The 18,421-nt window shown below is 56.1% G+C and overlaps 1 protein-coding gene across 5 annotated transcripts in view; it reads left to right on the top strand.

The window, feature by feature from the left end:
- Nucleotides 1–18,421, top strand: part of DDC (dopa decarboxylase) — a 74,383-nt gene that overhangs the window by 3,309 nt on the left and 52,653 nt on the right. For 2 of the 5 annotated variants that reach the window (XM_038562604.1, XM_038562602.1), the window contains 2 exons: nt 15,418–15,646; nt 17,444–17,557. In XM_038562604.1, coding sequence (XP_038418532.1) covers nt 15,446–15,646; nt 17,444–17,557 — 315 coding nt within the window. In that variant the 5' untranslated portion in view covers nt 15,418–15,445. Of the gene's footprint in view, nt 1–3,173; nt 3,325–3,549; nt 3,678–6,582; nt 6,714–15,417; nt 15,647–17,443; nt 17,558–18,421 lie in introns of those variants that run through there. The other 3 variants (XM_038562603.1, XM_038562606.1, XM_038562605.1) reach the window with 3 other exon arrangements.

The following is an 18,421-nucleotide window of genomic DNA, read 5'->3' as shown; positions in this document are numbered from 1 at the left end:
GAATAGATGAAATCTTCTAATAAAGAATGTCCAACGAAACCGTGTTATTAATAGTGAAATGCGAGCAGCATTTTTTTTTAAAGTCAACAAGGTAAGGATGTTCACAGCTGCTTCTATTCAACAGCATCATGGAGACCCCAGAATAGTGCCAGGCACGTACATATGAAACTTTTTTTTTTTTTTTGTAAAGATTTATTTATTTGAGAGTGAGAGAGTTGGGGCAGGGGCAGGGGGAGAAGACTCCTGAGCAGACTCTGTGCTGAGGGAAGAGCCAGACCTGGGTTCTATCTTACAACCCTAGGATCACAACCTGAGCTGAGACCAAGAGTTGGACACTCAGCCAATGCACCGCCCAGGCACCCCCACATACGGAATCTTAAATTTTAAGTTTCCTAGTAGCCACATCTTAAAAATTTAAAAATCCATGTGAACTGCAGTAGAATGAGAGATCTTATGCAATACCTCAGTGGAATATAGCCCTACACTCAAACTGTGTACTGGGGAAAGTTTTTATGCTGCTTCAGTTTTTAGATTTGAGTATAAATTATTAAATAAAAATAAATGAAGCATGCATTTCCTAACTAGCACTGGATGTGTTTCAAGAGCCCCACAGGCAGGTGTGGCTCATGGCCGTCATCCTAGAGAGCAGAGTCCTAGATAGTGTAATAAGGCAAGAAAGAGAAATTAGAAAAAGGACTAGAAAGATATTGAAATCTGCTTGAAATAACAGACAAATTATTAAAACCTTGAAGAGAATGTAATTAGGTAGCCAGAAAGAGAATCAAATCTACAGAATCAATGGAAATTCTTTTTTAAAAAGATTTTTTTAATATCTTTCAGAGAGAGAGATCATGAGTGGGGGGAGGAGCAGAGGGAGACGCAGACGCCCAGCTGAGTAGGGAGCCTGATGCGGGACTCGATCCCAGGACCCCGGGATCATGACCTGAGCTGAAGGCAGACCCTTAACTGACTGACCCCCCCTCAACTCCAATTCTATACTTTAGCAATAAACAGTTATCTTCTTTGATCACTAACAAGAAAGATAACCTTTTTACATATTTATGAGACATTTTGTTTCCATTTCTGATAAATGCCGTAATTCAAATGAGCTTTCTTTTAGTGAGAAGGTCTTTTTATATTATAAAACCTAACCCCCAGTTAGCAAATTTTAAATTCCTCTTTCTATTTGCTTTAGGTTCTCTTCCTAATTTCTATGGTTTGAAGAACTGATATTCTTTTTTAAAGATTTATTTTATTGTATTTATTTTAGAGACAGAGTGTGCGTGTTCATGAGCAGGGGAAGGGCAGAGGGAGAGGACCTCAAGCAGACTGTGCATTGAGTGTGGAGCCCAATGCAGGGATCAACCTCACGACCCTGAGATCATGACCTGAGCAAAAAAATCAAGAGTTGGATGTTCAATTGACTGAGCCACTTCAGAACAGATACTCTTTTTTTTTTTAAATATGTTCTTTATCTATTCATGAAGACACAGAGAGAGAGAGACAGAGACACAGACAGGGAGAATCAGGCTCCCTGAAGGGACACTGCTGGGGGACTCGAACCCGGGACCCCGGGGTCACGCCCTGAGCCGGAGGCAGACGCTCACCCCCTGAGCCCCAGGAGTGGTGGATTTCACTTGATTCTCACCCCCTGGTCCAGAGGTCTGTGCTGGGGTCAGCCCCTCCGTCACCACACTTGTCCTTCTTGGCGAGCCCCCTTGTCTTCATCCAGGTTTACCATGCAGTGTGTTGCAAGAGGGTGGGGGCCGCCCTCTCCAGAGCCTGGAGTCCTCGCCGGGGGAGCCCTGTGCGTGCAGCCACCTGCCGCCGGCCCGGCGGGTGCATCCAGCGGGCTGCTCCCTCTTCCCACTGAGTCCCGCTGCTCCTGCCCACCTCTGGCCTGCAGGAGCCCACCTCCATGCTGGGAGGAGCAGTGTCCTAGCCTCCTGCCCTCACCGAGCCACTGAGGCAGGGAGGGAGCCACGCACCGGGAGCCGGGCTCCCTACCAGTCCATTAGCCCCACCACCCACCAGCTGCAGGCCCAGCCCTGCCCTCCAAGGCCTCTGTTCCTGGCCAGCAGTGTACCGCATGCTGCGTGTGCGTGCATATGCGTGCGTGTGCAGTAGTGGGCTCTGTGCACACCTTAAAAGAGAAATGAACCCTGCCTCTCGTACTGCACTGCTCGGCCTGCCTGAGGGGGTGTGGGAGGAAGGAAACCCAAGAATCTTGCCATTTGTGATGGGCCTTGAGGCCTTATGCTAAGTGAAATAAGAGAAAGACAAACACCATAGGTCTGCTGTCCCTCACAGGTGGACTCTAAACAACAGAACAAACAAGAGAACCTGGACTTGATACAAAGAAAAGATTGGCAGTCGCCGGGGTGGGGGGGTGACCTGGGGGGGATGGATACCCAGAAATATCAACTTGCAGCCATAAAATATAGATATTGCCGAGATGTTGTGGCAGCGGGGAGGGTACAGTCGATCGTGTTGTCAGCTTGGGGTGGTGACAGCTGGTGCGCGGGCTCGTTTCACCACCTATGCAAGCATCCGATCGCCGTCCTGACGCCTCAAAGTCCCATAATATTGTAGATCAATTATACTTCAGTTAAAAAAAAAAAAAAAGCCAGGGCATTACCGTACACCCGCTATAAAACATCAGAAAATCCGTCTTCAATCAGGTGTTTTTAAAAATGTTCTCTTTTAAAAAGAAAAAAAAAATAGAAATTTGTGTGCTGAGTGCTGGTCGGCTTCAGGGTTAGAGCAGGATTTTGAATCGCATGAACTGGGCCAGGTCCTCGGCTGCTCCTGCGGCTCTCCGACCCGGACCGACGGGCTGGGCAGCGGCCTGTGTGTGGAGGGGCTTGGTGGCCGCCCTGTCACCCCCAGGCAGCGGGCACCGACGGCCCAGGGCTGGCCGAGCCAGTCCTCCCTGCCAGCCCTGTCCGCGCTGGTCCTTCCTCCTTGAGAGCCGGGCAGCCCGCGGTTGCGCAGAGGTCGCCCTGAGGGTGTCCCCGAGTCTGGGTCCTGCACGGAGCGCCGGGGACGCAGAGCCCTTTCCCTGCGCCTGTGGCCCCGGCCCCGCCGCCTCCAATGGCCCCGTGGTCCTGCTCTGCCCCCCTCCCCCTGCCCTCGGGCGGGCGGGTGGGGAGCTGCAGGGTGGAGGTGGGAGATGCTGCGGGTAAATAAGCAGAGCACGCTGCTGATTGGCTTTGGGGAGGCGGACACTGTCTATATAAGTGGCAATCACATCCTCTGTGCCTTTGAACTGTCACGGAAGAGAGGAGAGAGGAGAGCGAGCGAGTGAGCACCTCTGGGCTGCCTGTGAGTACTGCTCTTTGTCCTCGTAGCCCGAGGGACCGGCCACCCTGCCGGCGTGGCCCCTGCATGGCCGGCAGCCTGGGGTCTGGGGCCCAGAGGGCTGCGTCACCACAGCCGGTCGGCGTCCTCTGGCTGTGGCTCGGGACGGCTCGGCGCCCAGCCACGGGCTGCGGGGCGCCCTGGGAACGCTCCCTCGACGTTGGCACCAACCCAAGCCACCTGCCCTGGGCGTGTGTCTCTAAGCAAAAAGTCAGGCAGAGAAGCAGAAACTTGTGATGGTTTTTCAGCCCGCCGTCCCTCAAGCGCGACAGCAATAGAGCAAAGCGAGTGGGGATCGGCTTCCAGGCTGATTCGCGGTGCGTGTGGGGCACAGAGGCTGGGACGGTGGGAAGGGAGGCCGGGGGCCGAGGGCACAGCTCCCCAGGGAGAGCAGCAGTCCCCCTACAGGGTCCTGAAGGCAGCAGCGGGGCAGCAGGAGGGCAGCAAGGGGAGCTGGGGTTAATGAGCCAGCCACCTGCAGGTGGGGATGTGCTCACCTGCTGGGGAGCACTGTTTTCTCCAGTTTCCAAGGGAGATTCAAGCAAGGGATCTGGGTACCCCCCCTAATCCTATTTCTCTCTTATTTTCCCCTCCTAATCCTATCTCTCTCTTATTTTCCCTCCCTAATCCTATTTCTCCCTCAAAGGCTCCGAGAACTGGCCGCTCACTCGGTTTCTGGGGCAGATGGGCGGCCTTTCCCCCATGGAGACCGTCCCCAGAGCAAGGGTGTGGGTGACAGCCTCGGAGCCGGCCTGCTTGGGCCCTGCGGGCTGCCACAAGGAAACAGAGCCTTCCCGGGTGGAGGCAGCCTGTGAGATCCCCGCAGAGACAGCCGGCTCCTGGAGGTCAACGTGGGCATGACCAGGAGGGTCCGGACAGTTCTGAATGGGAAAGACTGCGTCCTTTACCGCAGCCTCTGTCCCTTTCCTGGACACGTAGCAGGTGCACACGCCCCTGTGCACACGGTCAATTTGATGACAATAATTCAAAAAAAAGAAAAAAGAAAAGAAAACAAACCCTGCCAAGCCCTTACAAATGCAAATAAGTACGGGGTGGGGGGATTTACATCAGTTTTCCACTCTCTAAGAGGTGGATCCTTCTGAAAGTTTTACCCTGTAACCTCGGAAACTGAATCTGGTGGTGAGTCTGGGGAAAGACTCCAGGGAAATTAGACTTTGTGGGTAACAGAGGTCCTGGAGGGCGCCGGGTGCTCGTCAGCACGTCTGGAGGATGCTCAGGGCGTCAGGGGCGACAGGGGTGACCGAGGCAGCGCCTGGACACACACACGGCCTAAGGGGAGTGACCCAGTCCTCCGGGTGTGCAGGGCCACGACGGGAAGTGCCAGTGGCCGTGGGGCTGAGATGAGCCCCCTGCTTCCTCGAGCCCGTCCCCCCATTTCTTGGGCCAGGCTGGTGCTGCTACCTTGCAAAGCTGCTGTGACGATGGGGAGGTCCCGGCTGGCCCGGTGAGGGTGACGGTTGCAGCGTTTGCTCGGGTGGGAGGGAGTTGGGGAGGCCCTTCTCCGGGGGGCACGGAGCTCAGCGCACTTGGTCCAGCCTCTGCCCGCTTCCGCCCAGGTGGCGGCTCAGGTCAGGGCTCTCACCGCCCACCTGCTCCTGCGTCGGGCCCTGCAGCCCCGCAGCACCCGAAGAAACCCAGAGCACACCCTGGGCCGCAGGTGCCGCCTCCCTAGCCCAGGCCACAGCTTGCTTTGGGCAGGCCCGGGCGGCCACGGCCACAGCTGCAGGGGTGGAGGCCGGCTGCAGCACCCACAGCTCCTGCTGCCAGTGCCACGGCCAGGATCGGGGCGCCAGCCCCTCTGAAGCCCATCAAACGGCAGTTGGAACACGCGTGGGCAGCAGGCTCGGCAGAGGCAGACGAGACACGGCGTGCGTGAGCCTAGCAGAAGTTGGGCAGCAGCGGGGGCTCATCTGCTTTCCTTGGACAATAGGATGTGGCAACTGTGGGTCAACGTGTTCTTGGGCTTTGACTTGCAGAAGCCTCGCACGCAGGTTTCTTAGCAACGGTGGGCGCAACCGCCTCCGAGGAGTGGCAGGGAGATCGCAGTCAATATTTACCACTGACCCGATTTGTGAAAAGGAAAGAAAAAAAAAAAACAGGGACTCCGTAAAGAGTGTGCCTACTGAACAGACTTACGGTGGCAGGTGTCGTGTATTTGAAATAGATGATAAATCAATATGTGACCGAGCCACAGGACGTGACCACTATTATGAAAAAAAGCAACCAGCTAGAGCATAATTTAATAGTGTCGCGTCTACGGGAAAGGCAGATGGTGGGGGCCTTCTGTGAGCTGTTAATGTGACTACGAGACAGGGAGAGAAAGGGGGCGAGACTTTCAAGGGGGAGGACAGGTGCTTTCCATGCAAGGAAAGTGTCTTCTGGAATAACGTGAACTGAAGTGGAAACGGCGGGGGCGGGTGGGGTGGGAGGTGGGGAGTGAGTAATTGGAATTACTGGATGGTTCCTGTATGAACTTCTCAGAATAGCAAACATGGGTGAGAGCGATAAAATGTAAAAATTCTACCTTTGGATCGGAAATGCGAACAAATGATAAAAGGTAGCAGAGAGGGGGTGTCCATGCATGCCGTGCCGCCTGGCGGGTGACGTGTTTGTCGCATTGTGGGTCTTCTGGAAGGAGGCTGACGACGTGCAAAAGGGCGGAGAGCCTGACACCTGTTAACTCCGTTCGGGCGTGGACACCTCCGAGGGACAGACCCCACGGGAGGTGAAGCAACGTGGCTGGTGGTGGCAGCAGCCGACAAGGGACAGGCTGTGCGGCAGGTGCACCATGTCCGGGCACAGCCACCCTGTGGAGCCTTCCCGGCAGGTGTTGCTTAGGGTGAACGCGTGCACTCCGGGCACACGTAGCTGGGCAAGCGGGACAAATGAGTGACAAGCGAGATGCCCACCATCCTAATTGTCCAAGATCAGGAGTAAATCGGAGCGACATCAACAAGGTTGTGGCCAACGTATTTTTCCTCTGAGGTAGCTTCAAGTTTCCATTTCTCAGTCAGCGTCAGGTCACATCAGGATACGTTTGCAGGGATGTGAGTGGGAGTAGCGTGTTTTCCCGGCGGGGGGGGGGGGGGTGAAAGGGAAATCGCGATCTCTCTGGGCCCTACCCTGGAGAGCTGTGGGCCGAGCTCCGACGGGGTTGCTCATTAACCAGGCCATAAAGCAGAACCGGTTCCCTCCCAGCTCGCAGCCGTGGCCGAGGAGCGGGGCCGTGGCCGAGGAGCGAGGCCGGCCCCGGGGCTTTGTCCGGGTGGGGCTTTCCTACGGTTGCCCCTGCACCACCCTGGGATTCGGTCATTGCCAGGTGACCCAGCCAGGTCAGGCCCCTGTTGTCATACGATGGTTTCCACGTGTAGCAACAAACGTTGCTCAGAGCCCCACGCCTCCTGCCGGCAGCATCTCACCGCCCGGTTTACGGGGCAGGAGGCCGACTGGGGGAGGCCAGCGCGGCGGGGCAGCGGCCCAGCCTCCTGCAGCACAGCCGGGCCTCCAGCCTGTGGGTCAGGTCGGACCCCAGGTGCACAGTCTCTCTGCTCGGGGCCGGTGCGGTGCAGCCGGGATCGTCCCCAGCACAGCCACGCTGGCCAGACAGGGGGCGGGGGGTGCTGCCCGGGTGCCCTGTGCCGCCCGTTAGAGCCCTGCCTTGGCCGGAGCTCATGCCTTGGCAGGTTACTGATTACAAACCCTCGTTTGGAATTCCGGGCACAATGGCCACATGTCTCAGACTGGAGGCGGCGGCGACAAGAGGTCGGGCACCTGGCACAGGTACGCCTCCCCAGAGAGCTGGAGCCAGCCTGTCCTGTTCCCTTGGGCCGGGAGCCCCAGCTCTGCAAGCCAGGCCCTGGGGAAGCAGCCTGGACGCTGTGGCCTCCAGGGGGCGCCCGGGAAACCTTCCCGGAGCGGATGGGGGTGGACACGGGTTTCCAGAATTTAGTCTTTTTTTTTCAGGCTTTGTCAACCCAAACCCTGGCCAGGGTTGCCGGGCACGTGCCACCCCTGTGCCTGAGTCCAGTGCATTCAGGGGGGGCCAGGCCAGGGTGCGGGGTCCAGGGGGGGCCCCTAGCCTCTCGGCTGAGGCCCTTTTCCATGAGTTCAGGAGGATGGTACTGTTCCTGACGAGGTTATTACGAAGATTAGTAAGAGAGTACGTGCCGCGAGCTCCACATGCTGCTGGGCACCCGTCCGCTACTATAAATGCCGATGGATGAGAGTCCCTGCCTCGGCAGGGACACCCCCATGTGCATGAAAGTGAGTGGGAGACTGCGGTACGTGTGTGATCGGAGGTACCTGCCTTAAGCATCGGGGTTGCAGGAAGGGCCCTTGGGCAAGAAGGACACGGAGCTGGGAAAGCGTTGCCACCCCTCGCTCCACACACGGGAAGGGCCTGACGTCTCCAGGCCCTAACGCTTCAGACTTCCCACCTGTAAGATTAGGGCGGCAAAAGCGCAGGTGTACCCAAGCTTAAATGAGGTAGGAAGCCGGCCTTGGGTCTCTAGTCATGCCCCACCCGCTGAGCCCCCTCCCAGGACACCTGGATCCTGTACGTTTTGCCAGTGGGAGGCGCTGGGGGAGCGTGGAGGACACAGGTATGTCCTGTGTCCACAGGACACAGGCTGAGGCTCCCCCGCGGGGCCGGCTCGGGCAGGGCCAGCCTGCTCGGATCTCCGCTCTGCCCCGGATCGGGTGGGAGTGGGGCGTGGAGGCTCCCAGAAGTTAATCAGCCTTCCTCCTTGTTAGTGAGCAGTGAAGATAAGGTGCAAACCCGGGACTCTGAACAGAGTCCACACTCCGTCCTGCGTGCGCACTGCCTCCCGGGAGCACCCTCTCCTGCGGTTGCTTCTCCTCCCACGTGAGTGAGTCTGTGGAGTTTCTCGGTAGCTCTCAGGGCTTGTGCGCGGCGGCCTACTGACCATCTGCACGCAGGACTGACTCGTTCAGACAGCTTTCTGGAGGAGTGTGGGCTAGGCGTGCGAAGCCAAGGCCCTGCATCCATCGCGGCCTCCAAGAGGCGCGTTTTTGGTTTGTAGGCAGGGAGGTCTGAGCCTCAAGCCCTCGCCCTGCTCCCAGGCCCTACCTCTCACTGTGCCATCTGATGGCGTCCCCGAGCACAGTCCAGGGCCCCAGGGGTTGCAAAGACGCTGCGAGGTTTCTGAGGACTCCTTCAATTTCTTGGCTGGTCCTGGGTCCGTTCAGGTTTTCTATTTCTTCCTGTTCCAGTTGTGGTGGTTTGTGCGTTTCTAGGAATGCGTCCGTTTCTTCCAGGTTCCCTAATCTGTTGGCATGTGGTTGCTCATAATACATTCTCATAATCGTTTGTGTTTCTTGGGTGTTGGTTGTGATCTCTCCTCCTTCGTTCATGATTTTATGTATCTGGGTCCTTCCTCTTTTCTTTTTTGGTGAGTCTGGCTGGGGGTTTATGGATCTCATTCGTTCTTTCAAATAACGAGCTCCTAGCTTCATTGATCTTTTCTACTGTTCCTTTGGTGTCTATTTCATTGGTTTCTGGTCTTATCTTTATTATTTGTCTTCTCTTGCTGGATTTAGGCTTTATTTGCTGTTCTCACTCCAGCTCCTTTAAGGGTAAGTTCAGGTTGTGTATTTGAGACCTGTCTTATTTCTTTTTTAAAAATATTTTATATATTTATTCATGAGAGACAGAGAGAAAGGCAGAGACACAGGCAGAGGGAGACGCTGGCTCTGGAAAGCCTGACATGGGACTCGATCCTGAAACTCCAGGATCATGACCTGAACCAAAGGCAGAGGCTCAACTGCTGAGCCACCCAGGCGTCCCGAGACCTGTCTTCTTGAGAAAGGCTTGTGTTGCTGTGTACTTTCCTCTTAGGGAAACCTCTGCTGTATCCGGAAGGTCTTGAACAGTCGCATTTTCATTTTCGTTTCTGTGAATCTTCAAAATTCTTCTTTAATCTCCTGGTTGACCCATTCATTCTTCAGTTGGATGCTCTTTAGTCTCGATGTATTTGCGTTCCTTACAGATGCTCTCTTGTGGGCTAATAAGGAGGCAGTTGATCGAATGAACACTGGGTGTTACATGCAACTGATGAATCACTACACTCTATGTATTCAGAAGCTGATAATACACTATATGTTAATTAACTGAATTGAAATTTAAAAAGAAAAGAAAAGAAGCTGCGTTTGCAAAACACTGGGATTTCCATTTGTAAAGAGATGAGCTCAAGGACCATGGATGGAAGAAAAAGGTGAAATCATGTTTCACCGAAGGAGAGGGAGGAGCTGTTGCTGCTGGTTCTCCTACCTCACAAAATGAGGTACTTTTGCTCAGTTAATACATTTATTTTTATTTTTTAAAAATTCTGTTTTTAAGAGCAATTTTAGGTTTGCAGGAAAATTGAGAAGGCAGTTCAGAGTTCCCATATATCCCCTCCGCTCACCCCCCCACCATGCCCCACATCATTTCCTCTAGTTTTAATAAAAAATTTTGCCCCAATGCCAACTCTGAGGGCCACTTAACTCATTATCCCATTTAACCTCCCAAGAGTGCTTAGGGATGGGCATTTTGACCAGGCGCCTTTGTGCAGGGCCGAGGGGGTGTCAGAGCTCAAGGATGTGCCACAGCACCATTGCCATCCTGACCTGACGGAGGAGCTGGCCGTGCCCCCAGGCCTCTCCGGGGGCCTGTCGAGATTCTTCACTGGCTACACTGTCATTGAAAAAAATGCTAATTTAAAGATTAAATTTAAAGCTCCTAAATTGTTAACCAGAGTCTTCCCAGTTAGGGAAGAGCGTCGGGGATTTCTCTTAAGGCAAGTACAGAGCTAGCCACCCTATTGTTAGAAGACTCTCATTGCTGGAAGCTTCCTCGTGGTGTGGGTTAGAAGAAGCAATTCTGGCGTTGGGGTTATTTCTGCTTCTGCACCCGCAGAGGAAATGTCCATCAAGAAGCCAGGTGACTCAGAGGAAAATTGGTCCAATTACTTATATGCCTGGATTGGTGCTGATGTGCGTCAGGGAAAGAGACAAGGCCTCAGGCCCCGGGGGAAGCGTGTTTCAAATCCTAATTACGGTTCATTTTTCTTGGAATAGTGTATAAAAAGTGTAAGCACTTTTTATCAAGTTAGAGGAGGAAGACCAGGAAAGGTTGCAGTGTCCAGCGTCCCAGGGTTTGGACAAGACCTGGCTGCTGAGCAGCTGGAGGCAGGACCACAGACAGACGCAGAGCACCCCTTTGCGGTGGGCCCCTGGCCACCCCCGGTGCTGACTGACTCCCCAACACCCAAACTGTGGACTTGGTTGGTCCTGTCAGTTCAGCTGTGTCATCTCTGAGGTCCCACGGGCGCTCAGCCACCCGACCCCCACGGCGTATGGGACACCCTCCAGGGCCTGGTGTGGGTTCTGGCCAAACACTATGGCTGAGGTTGGTCCAGGCTCTGGTGGGACTTTGGAGCCACAGGAGAGGGAAGCTCCAGTCCAAGGTGAAAATTCGGGTCTATGCTGGGCTAATTGAGCTGTTAGTGAGGCTGGAGGCCCAGAGGCTGGGCATGGACGTGAGGGACCCGGAGGGGATGGGTCAGGGTTCCGTGGGGGCCATTGTCTCTCTCTTAAAAAAAAAAATTAAAAGATTTTTATTTATTTGAAAAAGAGCACAGGCAGGTTGGAGGAGACAGAGGCAGAGGGAGAAGCAGGCTCGCCTCTGGGCAGGAGCCTGAGATCATGACCAGAGCCACAGGCGGATGGTTAACCCATTGAGTCTCCAGGTGCCCCAGGACCTTTGTCTCTTGGGGCTTTTTCTAAGGCAGATACTGGCTGTTTTAAAGGTAAAGAGTAGGGTAGGGATGCCTGGGTGGCTCAGCAGTCGAGCGTCTGCCTTTGGCTCAGGGCATGACCCTGGGGTCGTGGGATCAGGTCCCACGTCAGGCTCCCTGCATGGAGCCTGCTTCTCCCTCTGCCTGTGTCTCTGCCTCTCTCCCTGTGTCTCTCATGAATAAATAAAATCAAAAAAAAAAAAAAAAAAAAAGGAGTAGGGTATACTAGAACATATTCCAGAAAGAAAATGTTTACAGGACCAGAAGATGTTTGGTTCGTCCACTCATATCATCACTCATTCATCCCCTAGACCGCAAGCATTTGAGGAGCTCAGTGTGACCTCGGGTCAGTGCTTGGTCCTGAGAAAGCAAAAAGCAACAGTTGAAGATGCTGCTTGGAGGAGCCCCCGTTAGCAGGAAACATCTGCACAAAGATAAAGCACAAAACCAAATAAGCCATGGGGCAGGCAACAGAGACGAGGGAGTGCAGGGGAGTTCGGACCTGCCTGACCGAGAAGCCAGGGGGTGGGGTGCCGGGTGCAGAGGTCCAGGCAGGCAAGGGACCTGCACCCACGCAGCACGGTGACGGTGCACACAGAATCCCGGGCTGGCCCGCCCGGGGATCAGATGATGTCGGTACGGGCTCCTGTGAGGGCCTGCAGAGGCGTCACTCCCAGGCTGCATCATGGTCGACGTCTTCCAGCCAATGTCTGCCCAGCTCAGGGGCCTGAGCTATCAAATAGCTACAAAATGAGCACAAGATCCCCTGTGGCCGTGGCAGTAAGAGCCTTCTAGAAAGGTCCATGTGGGACACAGTAGGCAAATAGATGGCAAAAGAACTGGGATGTCATGAGCCGGCCTCCTCTTATAATTTGGGACTATTTCTTCTGCGGGATGAGACGGTGGGTGTCCGGCCGTTTTCCCTGCGGTGCCCTGTGTTGGCCATCTGTGCTGTGTGGATCACAGGCAGCAGCCGATTCTCGGGGAACTGAAGCATCCTTCTTCCTTTTTTTTTTTTTTTTTTTAAGATTTTATTTATTTTTCATTAGAGACACAGGGAGGGAGGCAGAGACACAGGCAGAGGGAAAAGCAGGCTCCACGCAGGGAGCCCGACACAGGACTCGATCCCGGGTCTCCAGGATCACGCCCTGGGCTGCAGGCGGCGCTAAACCACTGAGCCCCCCGGGCTGCCCCTGAAGCATCCTTCTTAATGTTGCCCAGGTCCGCACGCTGGGTCTCCACTTGTACACGTGCTACCCCCCAGCAGGGCACACGCAGTTGGCCCCAATACCTACTCCACTAGGAATTTTTTTTTATTTCTTTTATTTATTTGAGAGAGAGAGAGAAAGAAAGAAAGAGAGAGCACAGAGGGGAAGGGCAGAGGAGAGAGACACAGCAGACTCTGTCCAGGACATGAAGCCTGACGCAGGACTCGATCTCATAACCCTGAGATCAGACCTGAGCCCAAGCCAAGAGTCAGGTGCTCACCCTCCTGGGCCACCTGGGCGCCCCATCCACAGGACATTTTTAATAGTCATTCACACAGTACAAATCATCGAGGAAAAGATCATGAGATTCGATTACCTAAAAATTGAAATTCTTATAGATCATCAGCAAAATTAGGTCAAACAAAAACATGAAGAAAATGTCTGCAGGATACATCACAGAGATAAGAGAAAACCTAGTACAGCAGAGCTTTCGCAATTAAGTAAAAGCAGTGGACAAGCAATTCAAAAATCCACGCGGCGAAGAAGCGAGAGAAACGCACTGAACCTCATTAATCAAAAAAAAAAAAACAAAAAACAAAAAAAACAGACTCGTCAGTCCCCGGGAGGCTGGTAAAGCTCACAGCTAGATTGCTCAAGCATAGCCCTGGCAATAGCACGGCTGAGCGAGCACTGTCACACGCTCCCCCCGGGAGAGCACTTCGGGGAGCTAGGATTCTGGGGACACATGTGGCCCTGTGACTTTAAGATACAGAAAATATGTATTTAATAAGACGTCATTCCATGGAAACTATGAGGTCAACGCTCTTCCTTTCAGAAAATTGTAACGCAACACAACGTGTAGAGAAATGTGGATTATGCCTCTAGGTGTCTGACGGAATAGCCAATAGGTGCCATTTATCGAATGTTCCTTTTGCGCCCCCGTTCTAAGCTCTTTCCGTGTACTCGCTAATTGACACAGAAAAATCCTTTGCGGTCGTGCCGTTACCATCACGACTTTTGTTTCCAGGTCAAGTTTGCCACAGTGCCGATTTACACCGGGCAGCACAACCGGACATCTGGGTCAGAGGCCTTCGGCTCTCAGTCCTGACGTGTTGGCCATTGGGCTCCAAGAGCTCTTGCCCCTAACGCAGTTGGGACTGACCGAAATGTCCACTGATCGAAGCGTATCGTGAATACAGCACGCGTAAGCTAGGAAATACGAACAAGGCTGAGAACGCACAGGCTGGAAGAGTATTAACGCGGGACGTGCACTCGTCACTGCTTAGAAAAGTAAGCTGACAAAAACACCTGCAAATCCATACAGTTTTAGTTGAATTTGAACCACACCAACTTGAAATACTTCGATTTGGGGTAAAGAGCAAGCTTTACTCTCTATGCAAAGTTTGAAATAATCCGTCACTCCAAATGAAAAATCCATTTCGAAGCCTGCAGGTCCAGGGACTTGTAAACCAGAAGCTACACAGATGAAGCTTTGTGGCTTTGCGCTAAGAGCCTCCGGGAAGTCTGACCATGATATTCTGGATGGGAATCAGAGCTCTCCTGGGCCTCGAGCTTATAAACACAAACCGGGGACTCCAGGCCATCCCACGTTTTTAGCATCTGCTGATGCTGTGACTTGGAACCATACTTTATGTCCCATTTGGTGTCACCCACACGGGCTCGCTAGATGCAAAGAGTAAAAGAGTATCCTCAAACAATAACACTGAGATGAGGGTTTGATGTAACAATCGGTCTTAAAACAACCTGGAAACGTCCAACGGTGCCCCCAGGGCCGCCCATGGAGCAGGGAGCACTCTGCAGAAAGCATCCTTGGAGACTGGAGAGAGCGCTGAGAGGTGGAAAGGCATCTCCAGACTGGCCCGCCTCTGCCAAGATGCCCTCCTGGAACACACCTCAGTCCTGCGTCTGTGAGCCGTCTTCATCCACGCGCCTCGGCACGCCGAGCCTGGCTTTAGCGCAGAATCCTGCCAGCCGGCTCATCGGGAAGGCTCCACCCTTGATATCCAGCCGAGCACTTCTTCCCTCACCCTAGACCTCGAACCTCGTTGCTCTGAGCGGCTGTGTTCCATCTGCGCCCTACCGTACCTGTTGGCTATGCAGCCCGACCCGCCGCTGTGGCCTACGGGGCGGAATCCAGTCTCCCTCCCCTGTTGCAGTAGTCTTGAATAAAATCTTCAGGTTGTGTTTAACAAACATCTGGCAAATCATTTCTCCTTAACACCTCTCACCTGATAAATGTGGTCAAGAAAAAGCTGCAGAAACCCGGCATGGATGACGGGAGCCGATGGAAGACGTGCTGGCGTACTGGCCCCACGTTCATCACCTGTGCCGTGTATGGAAGGTATAGACTCACCCCCGACCTGGCACATATTCCCACGGGAAGGTCCATCTGGAGTGATGAAGCTGTGAACCGTGGGAGGAATTCAGAAATGCACCCCTTGCTTAGTACGTGGCGGTCCCTGACAAGTACAGGAAGCCCCTGGAATTCTGAGCGGTGGGCTCCCACTGACTCCGGAAGCCACAGGGTGCAGACAGCAGCCGGCGGGAGGTTATGCACCTGAGCTCCGGGCTGAGCGCGGGACATGCACCGTGTGAGGTCGCTTCTGCACCGTGCTGAGCGATCGGCTCTGTCGCCTGCAGTTGTCGTGCGAGCCCAGGAGCCCAGAGGGTTCCGCTCGCCTGCCTCCGTCCAGCGGCTAGCCAGGGGTATGGCAGGACCGGGCGGGGTTCGCCGTCCGGCTTGGGCAGGGCCGGGGCCAGGTGCGCGCGTCCAGTCCCTTTCTTTGCTACACATGGTGAGACGGGAGCAGTGGCCAGGGGTAGGGTAAGCGTGTTGCTTCGTGTCCAAATCCAGCGGGGCTTCCATGGTCCAGACAGGGACGGAGGTGCCCCCCAGCTGGGACCCCAGCTGTCACCGCCCAGGAGCGGAGCAGTCAGCTCCCCGGCAACTGGCCGCCCCAGGTGAGAGGTCGTCGTGTTGGCTGACGGATTTGTTTTCTCCGGCTGTGCAGGTGCTGCCTCTGGCGAGGCCCAGCCACCATGGACTCAGCTGAATTCCGAAGGAGGGGCAAGGAGATGGTGGACTTCGTGGCCGACTACCTGGAAGGCATCGAGGGGCGCCAGGTGTACCCGGATGTGGAGCCCGGCTACCTGCGGCCCCTCATCCCCACCACTGCACCCGAGGAGCCAGACATGTTTGAGGACATCATCAGTGACGTGGAGAAGATAATCATGCCAGGGGTGAGCGTGAACCTGAGGCCGTGGACGGGGCGGGGGGCTAGCGTTAGGGTAGGACCTACCAGGCCCTGGACAGTCATGCGTCTTATGCCACCTGGTCCTCAGAGCCACCTTGCTGGGGAGAGATTTTATCACTCCTATTTTCTAGCTGAGCCCAAGCGGTCCCAGAGAGGTTAGGTGATCCGCCTGAGGCCGCACAGCGAGGACGCCATGGAGCTGGGACAGCGCCCCAGACTGTGTGGGCCCCAGGGCAGGGGCCGTGCTTCCCCCAGGTCCCCAGGTCAGTCCCCCTGATCCCCTGGTGCAGGCAAGAGTCCTTCCACGCATTCCTGACATTCTTGCATTTAGCAAGAAGGCAAATCACAAGCCTGGAAGAAATGTTTTATTTATTTTACTCGAGACATTTACTTGGGGGGGCAGGGACAAGGCCCTGCTTCTGAGCAGACGTTGCCCTGGGAAGCGGGCCGGCTCCTTTACCTGCAGCCAGTGAGTCATGGGGCCACGGACCCGGCCAGGGCTGTTCCTCAAGACCAGGGCGCCTCTTTCGGGGCCGCTGCTCGCTTTCCAGCCTCCCAGGGGTTTCCTTTGACATTTGTGCTTGGAGCTAAGTGCAGGATTCCTGTTCTCGCCTGGAGGTTGTGCAAACACACAGAGCGCTCGCTGGCTCGCTTGCTCGCTTGCTCGCAGCCCCTCCAGGGAGGAGCGGTTAAATGTCAGGCGGACGGGGTGGCGTCGTCTGCTGGCGTCTGGGCAAAACACCCCGGGGCTGCGGGGCTCAGACGGCAGACAGCTGTTTGCTTCTCATGGTCCTGAGGTTGGCAGCGCAAGATCAAGGTCGCGGCCGATTCAGTTCCCGGGAGGATCCTCAGGTGGGCTCGCGGATGGCCGCCCCCGCCTCCCTCCTGTGGCCTCTGCTCCTTGCCACGTCTGATGCACCCCTACCTGCCCGCAGGGGGCGGGGGCACTTCTAGTACCACCCACCTCGGTGTGAGTCAGGGTGTCAGCCGAGGACCTGGGAGCACAGGCACGCCCGGCCTCACCCGGGACGTGGGGCACGATGGGATTGGGAGTTCTCCTCCTGAGTGCAAAGGGGGCGGTCGGGGCGTGGAGGGTCCGGGCCCCGGGGTGGGACTCTGGCCCTGCCCAGCCCCCCGTGACTGCGGGGACGGTACGGGAGCTCCCAGGGCTCCGTGGGCAGGTGTGCGGAGTGAGAGCAAAGGCACGCGGACTCCCAGCGGAGAATCCTGGCCTCCAGGGCCCCTGCCTCCGCAACTACAGCACCTCCGTGACCTGGGGGCGGAGGGCGTCTCAGAGGCTTTGTTCTGTTCCCTCAGAGCAGACCAGTCAGCAGCAGGAACACATCAGAGAGGCAGAGCAGCCCCCCCCAGCCCCCCCATCTTCTCCCCTCCCCCATCTCCTTCCCCGACCCTGGGACATCCCCACCCAGCCCTGCACTCCGGCTCCAGAGGCCTGTCCATGCACATCTGCCCCCCTCACCCGCCCGGGGGCCCTGCAAGGCTGGGGACAGAGGAGACAGGGGTGCGGGCGAGGATGGAGCCATGGTGGCTGGGGGGGCGTCTTGCACAGGAGATTCAGTCGGGGGCGGTAAGACCAGCTGAGAAGTCTGAAATCAGTCCGGTTCTTTTTTTTTTTTTTCCTCCTAATATGGGTTTTAGTTTTTTTAGAGCAGGTTTGGGGAAACCTGGCTCCTAACCTCTCTTGCTTTTAGAGAGGTCACAGGCTTGGCCGCGATCGGGGCCCGGCTCCCTCACACCCCGGGCACGGCTCCTCTGCACACAGGTGACCCACTGGCACAGCCCCTTCTTCTTCGCCTACTTCCCATCCGCCAACTCCTACCCGGCGCTGCTCGCAGACATCCTGTGTGGGGCCATCGGCTGCATCGGCTTCTCCTGGGTGAGCTCGCAGGGGCCCCAGGGCGGTGGGAGGCGCTGCCATGGGGCCCGGGCACCTGTGCCCCCAGGGCCTGAGCCCACAGCAGTGGCACCTGTGGGAGGGAAGAAGCGTTCAGCCCTGGAGACGGCGCCCGTGAGGGAACATGGGTTACGGGGACATGATACGGGGACACAGCCAGACAGAGGCTCCTCTCAGGGCCAACAAGCAAAGCCGGTCCTGCACAGTCACGGGGTTTTGGAGGTACCGGGAATTCACAGCCACGGCCCCGCAGTTTCCGCAGCCCGGCCTGGGAATCTGCACTCGCAGCCCATCCCGAAGCTCCGCACATGCCTGCCGCTGCCCCAGCCGTCTCCATGCACTCGCAGCCAGGGCTGCTGGGCCTGGGGGGCCCCGCCATCCCCGGGGTGCCCTGACGTGGGCCCCTGCACCCAGGCCCGGCGCCACGGGAGGGGCCCCGTCCTCCGGAGAGCAGAACGCGCACAGGCAGAGCCAGGTGCAGAGGGCGTTGGGGGTCCCAGGGCTGCAGACTGCTACGTGGCCTGTCCCCGGGGCTGCGATCTCGTGGGCGCTGCCTTGTGCAGAACAAGCACCCGAGGCCTGTGCTTGAAGCAGTGCATTGGGAGTGTTGGGTGCCCAGCACTGGGACCCAGCATCGCCAGGCTCCCCGCTCCACCCAGGAAGGCTTGGGCGAGGGGTCCTCCCTGCGGCCCTCCCCCGTGTCTGTGGAGCACACTCCCTCCTGAAGGACACCCCCCCCCATTCTCTACCAGGGCAGATGTCATTGGACTTGCCGGTCTGGAGCTGTTATGTCCCTTCCGGGCGACGTCTTGGCATCTGCCCTTTGGTGTCTGTCCTTCCTGAGGA

The sequence above is a fragment of the Canis lupus genome, chromosome 18 (genome assembly GCF_011100685.1).
Source record: "Canis lupus familiaris isolate Mischka breed German Shepherd chromosome 18, alternate assembly UU_Cfam_GSD_1.0, whole genome shotgun sequence".
Classification (NCBI taxonomy): Eukaryota; Metazoa; Chordata; class Mammalia; order Carnivora; family Canidae; genus Canis; species Canis lupus.
Note: the sequence above shows the minus strand (reverse complement) of the source record. Positions and strands in the feature narration are given on the sequence as shown.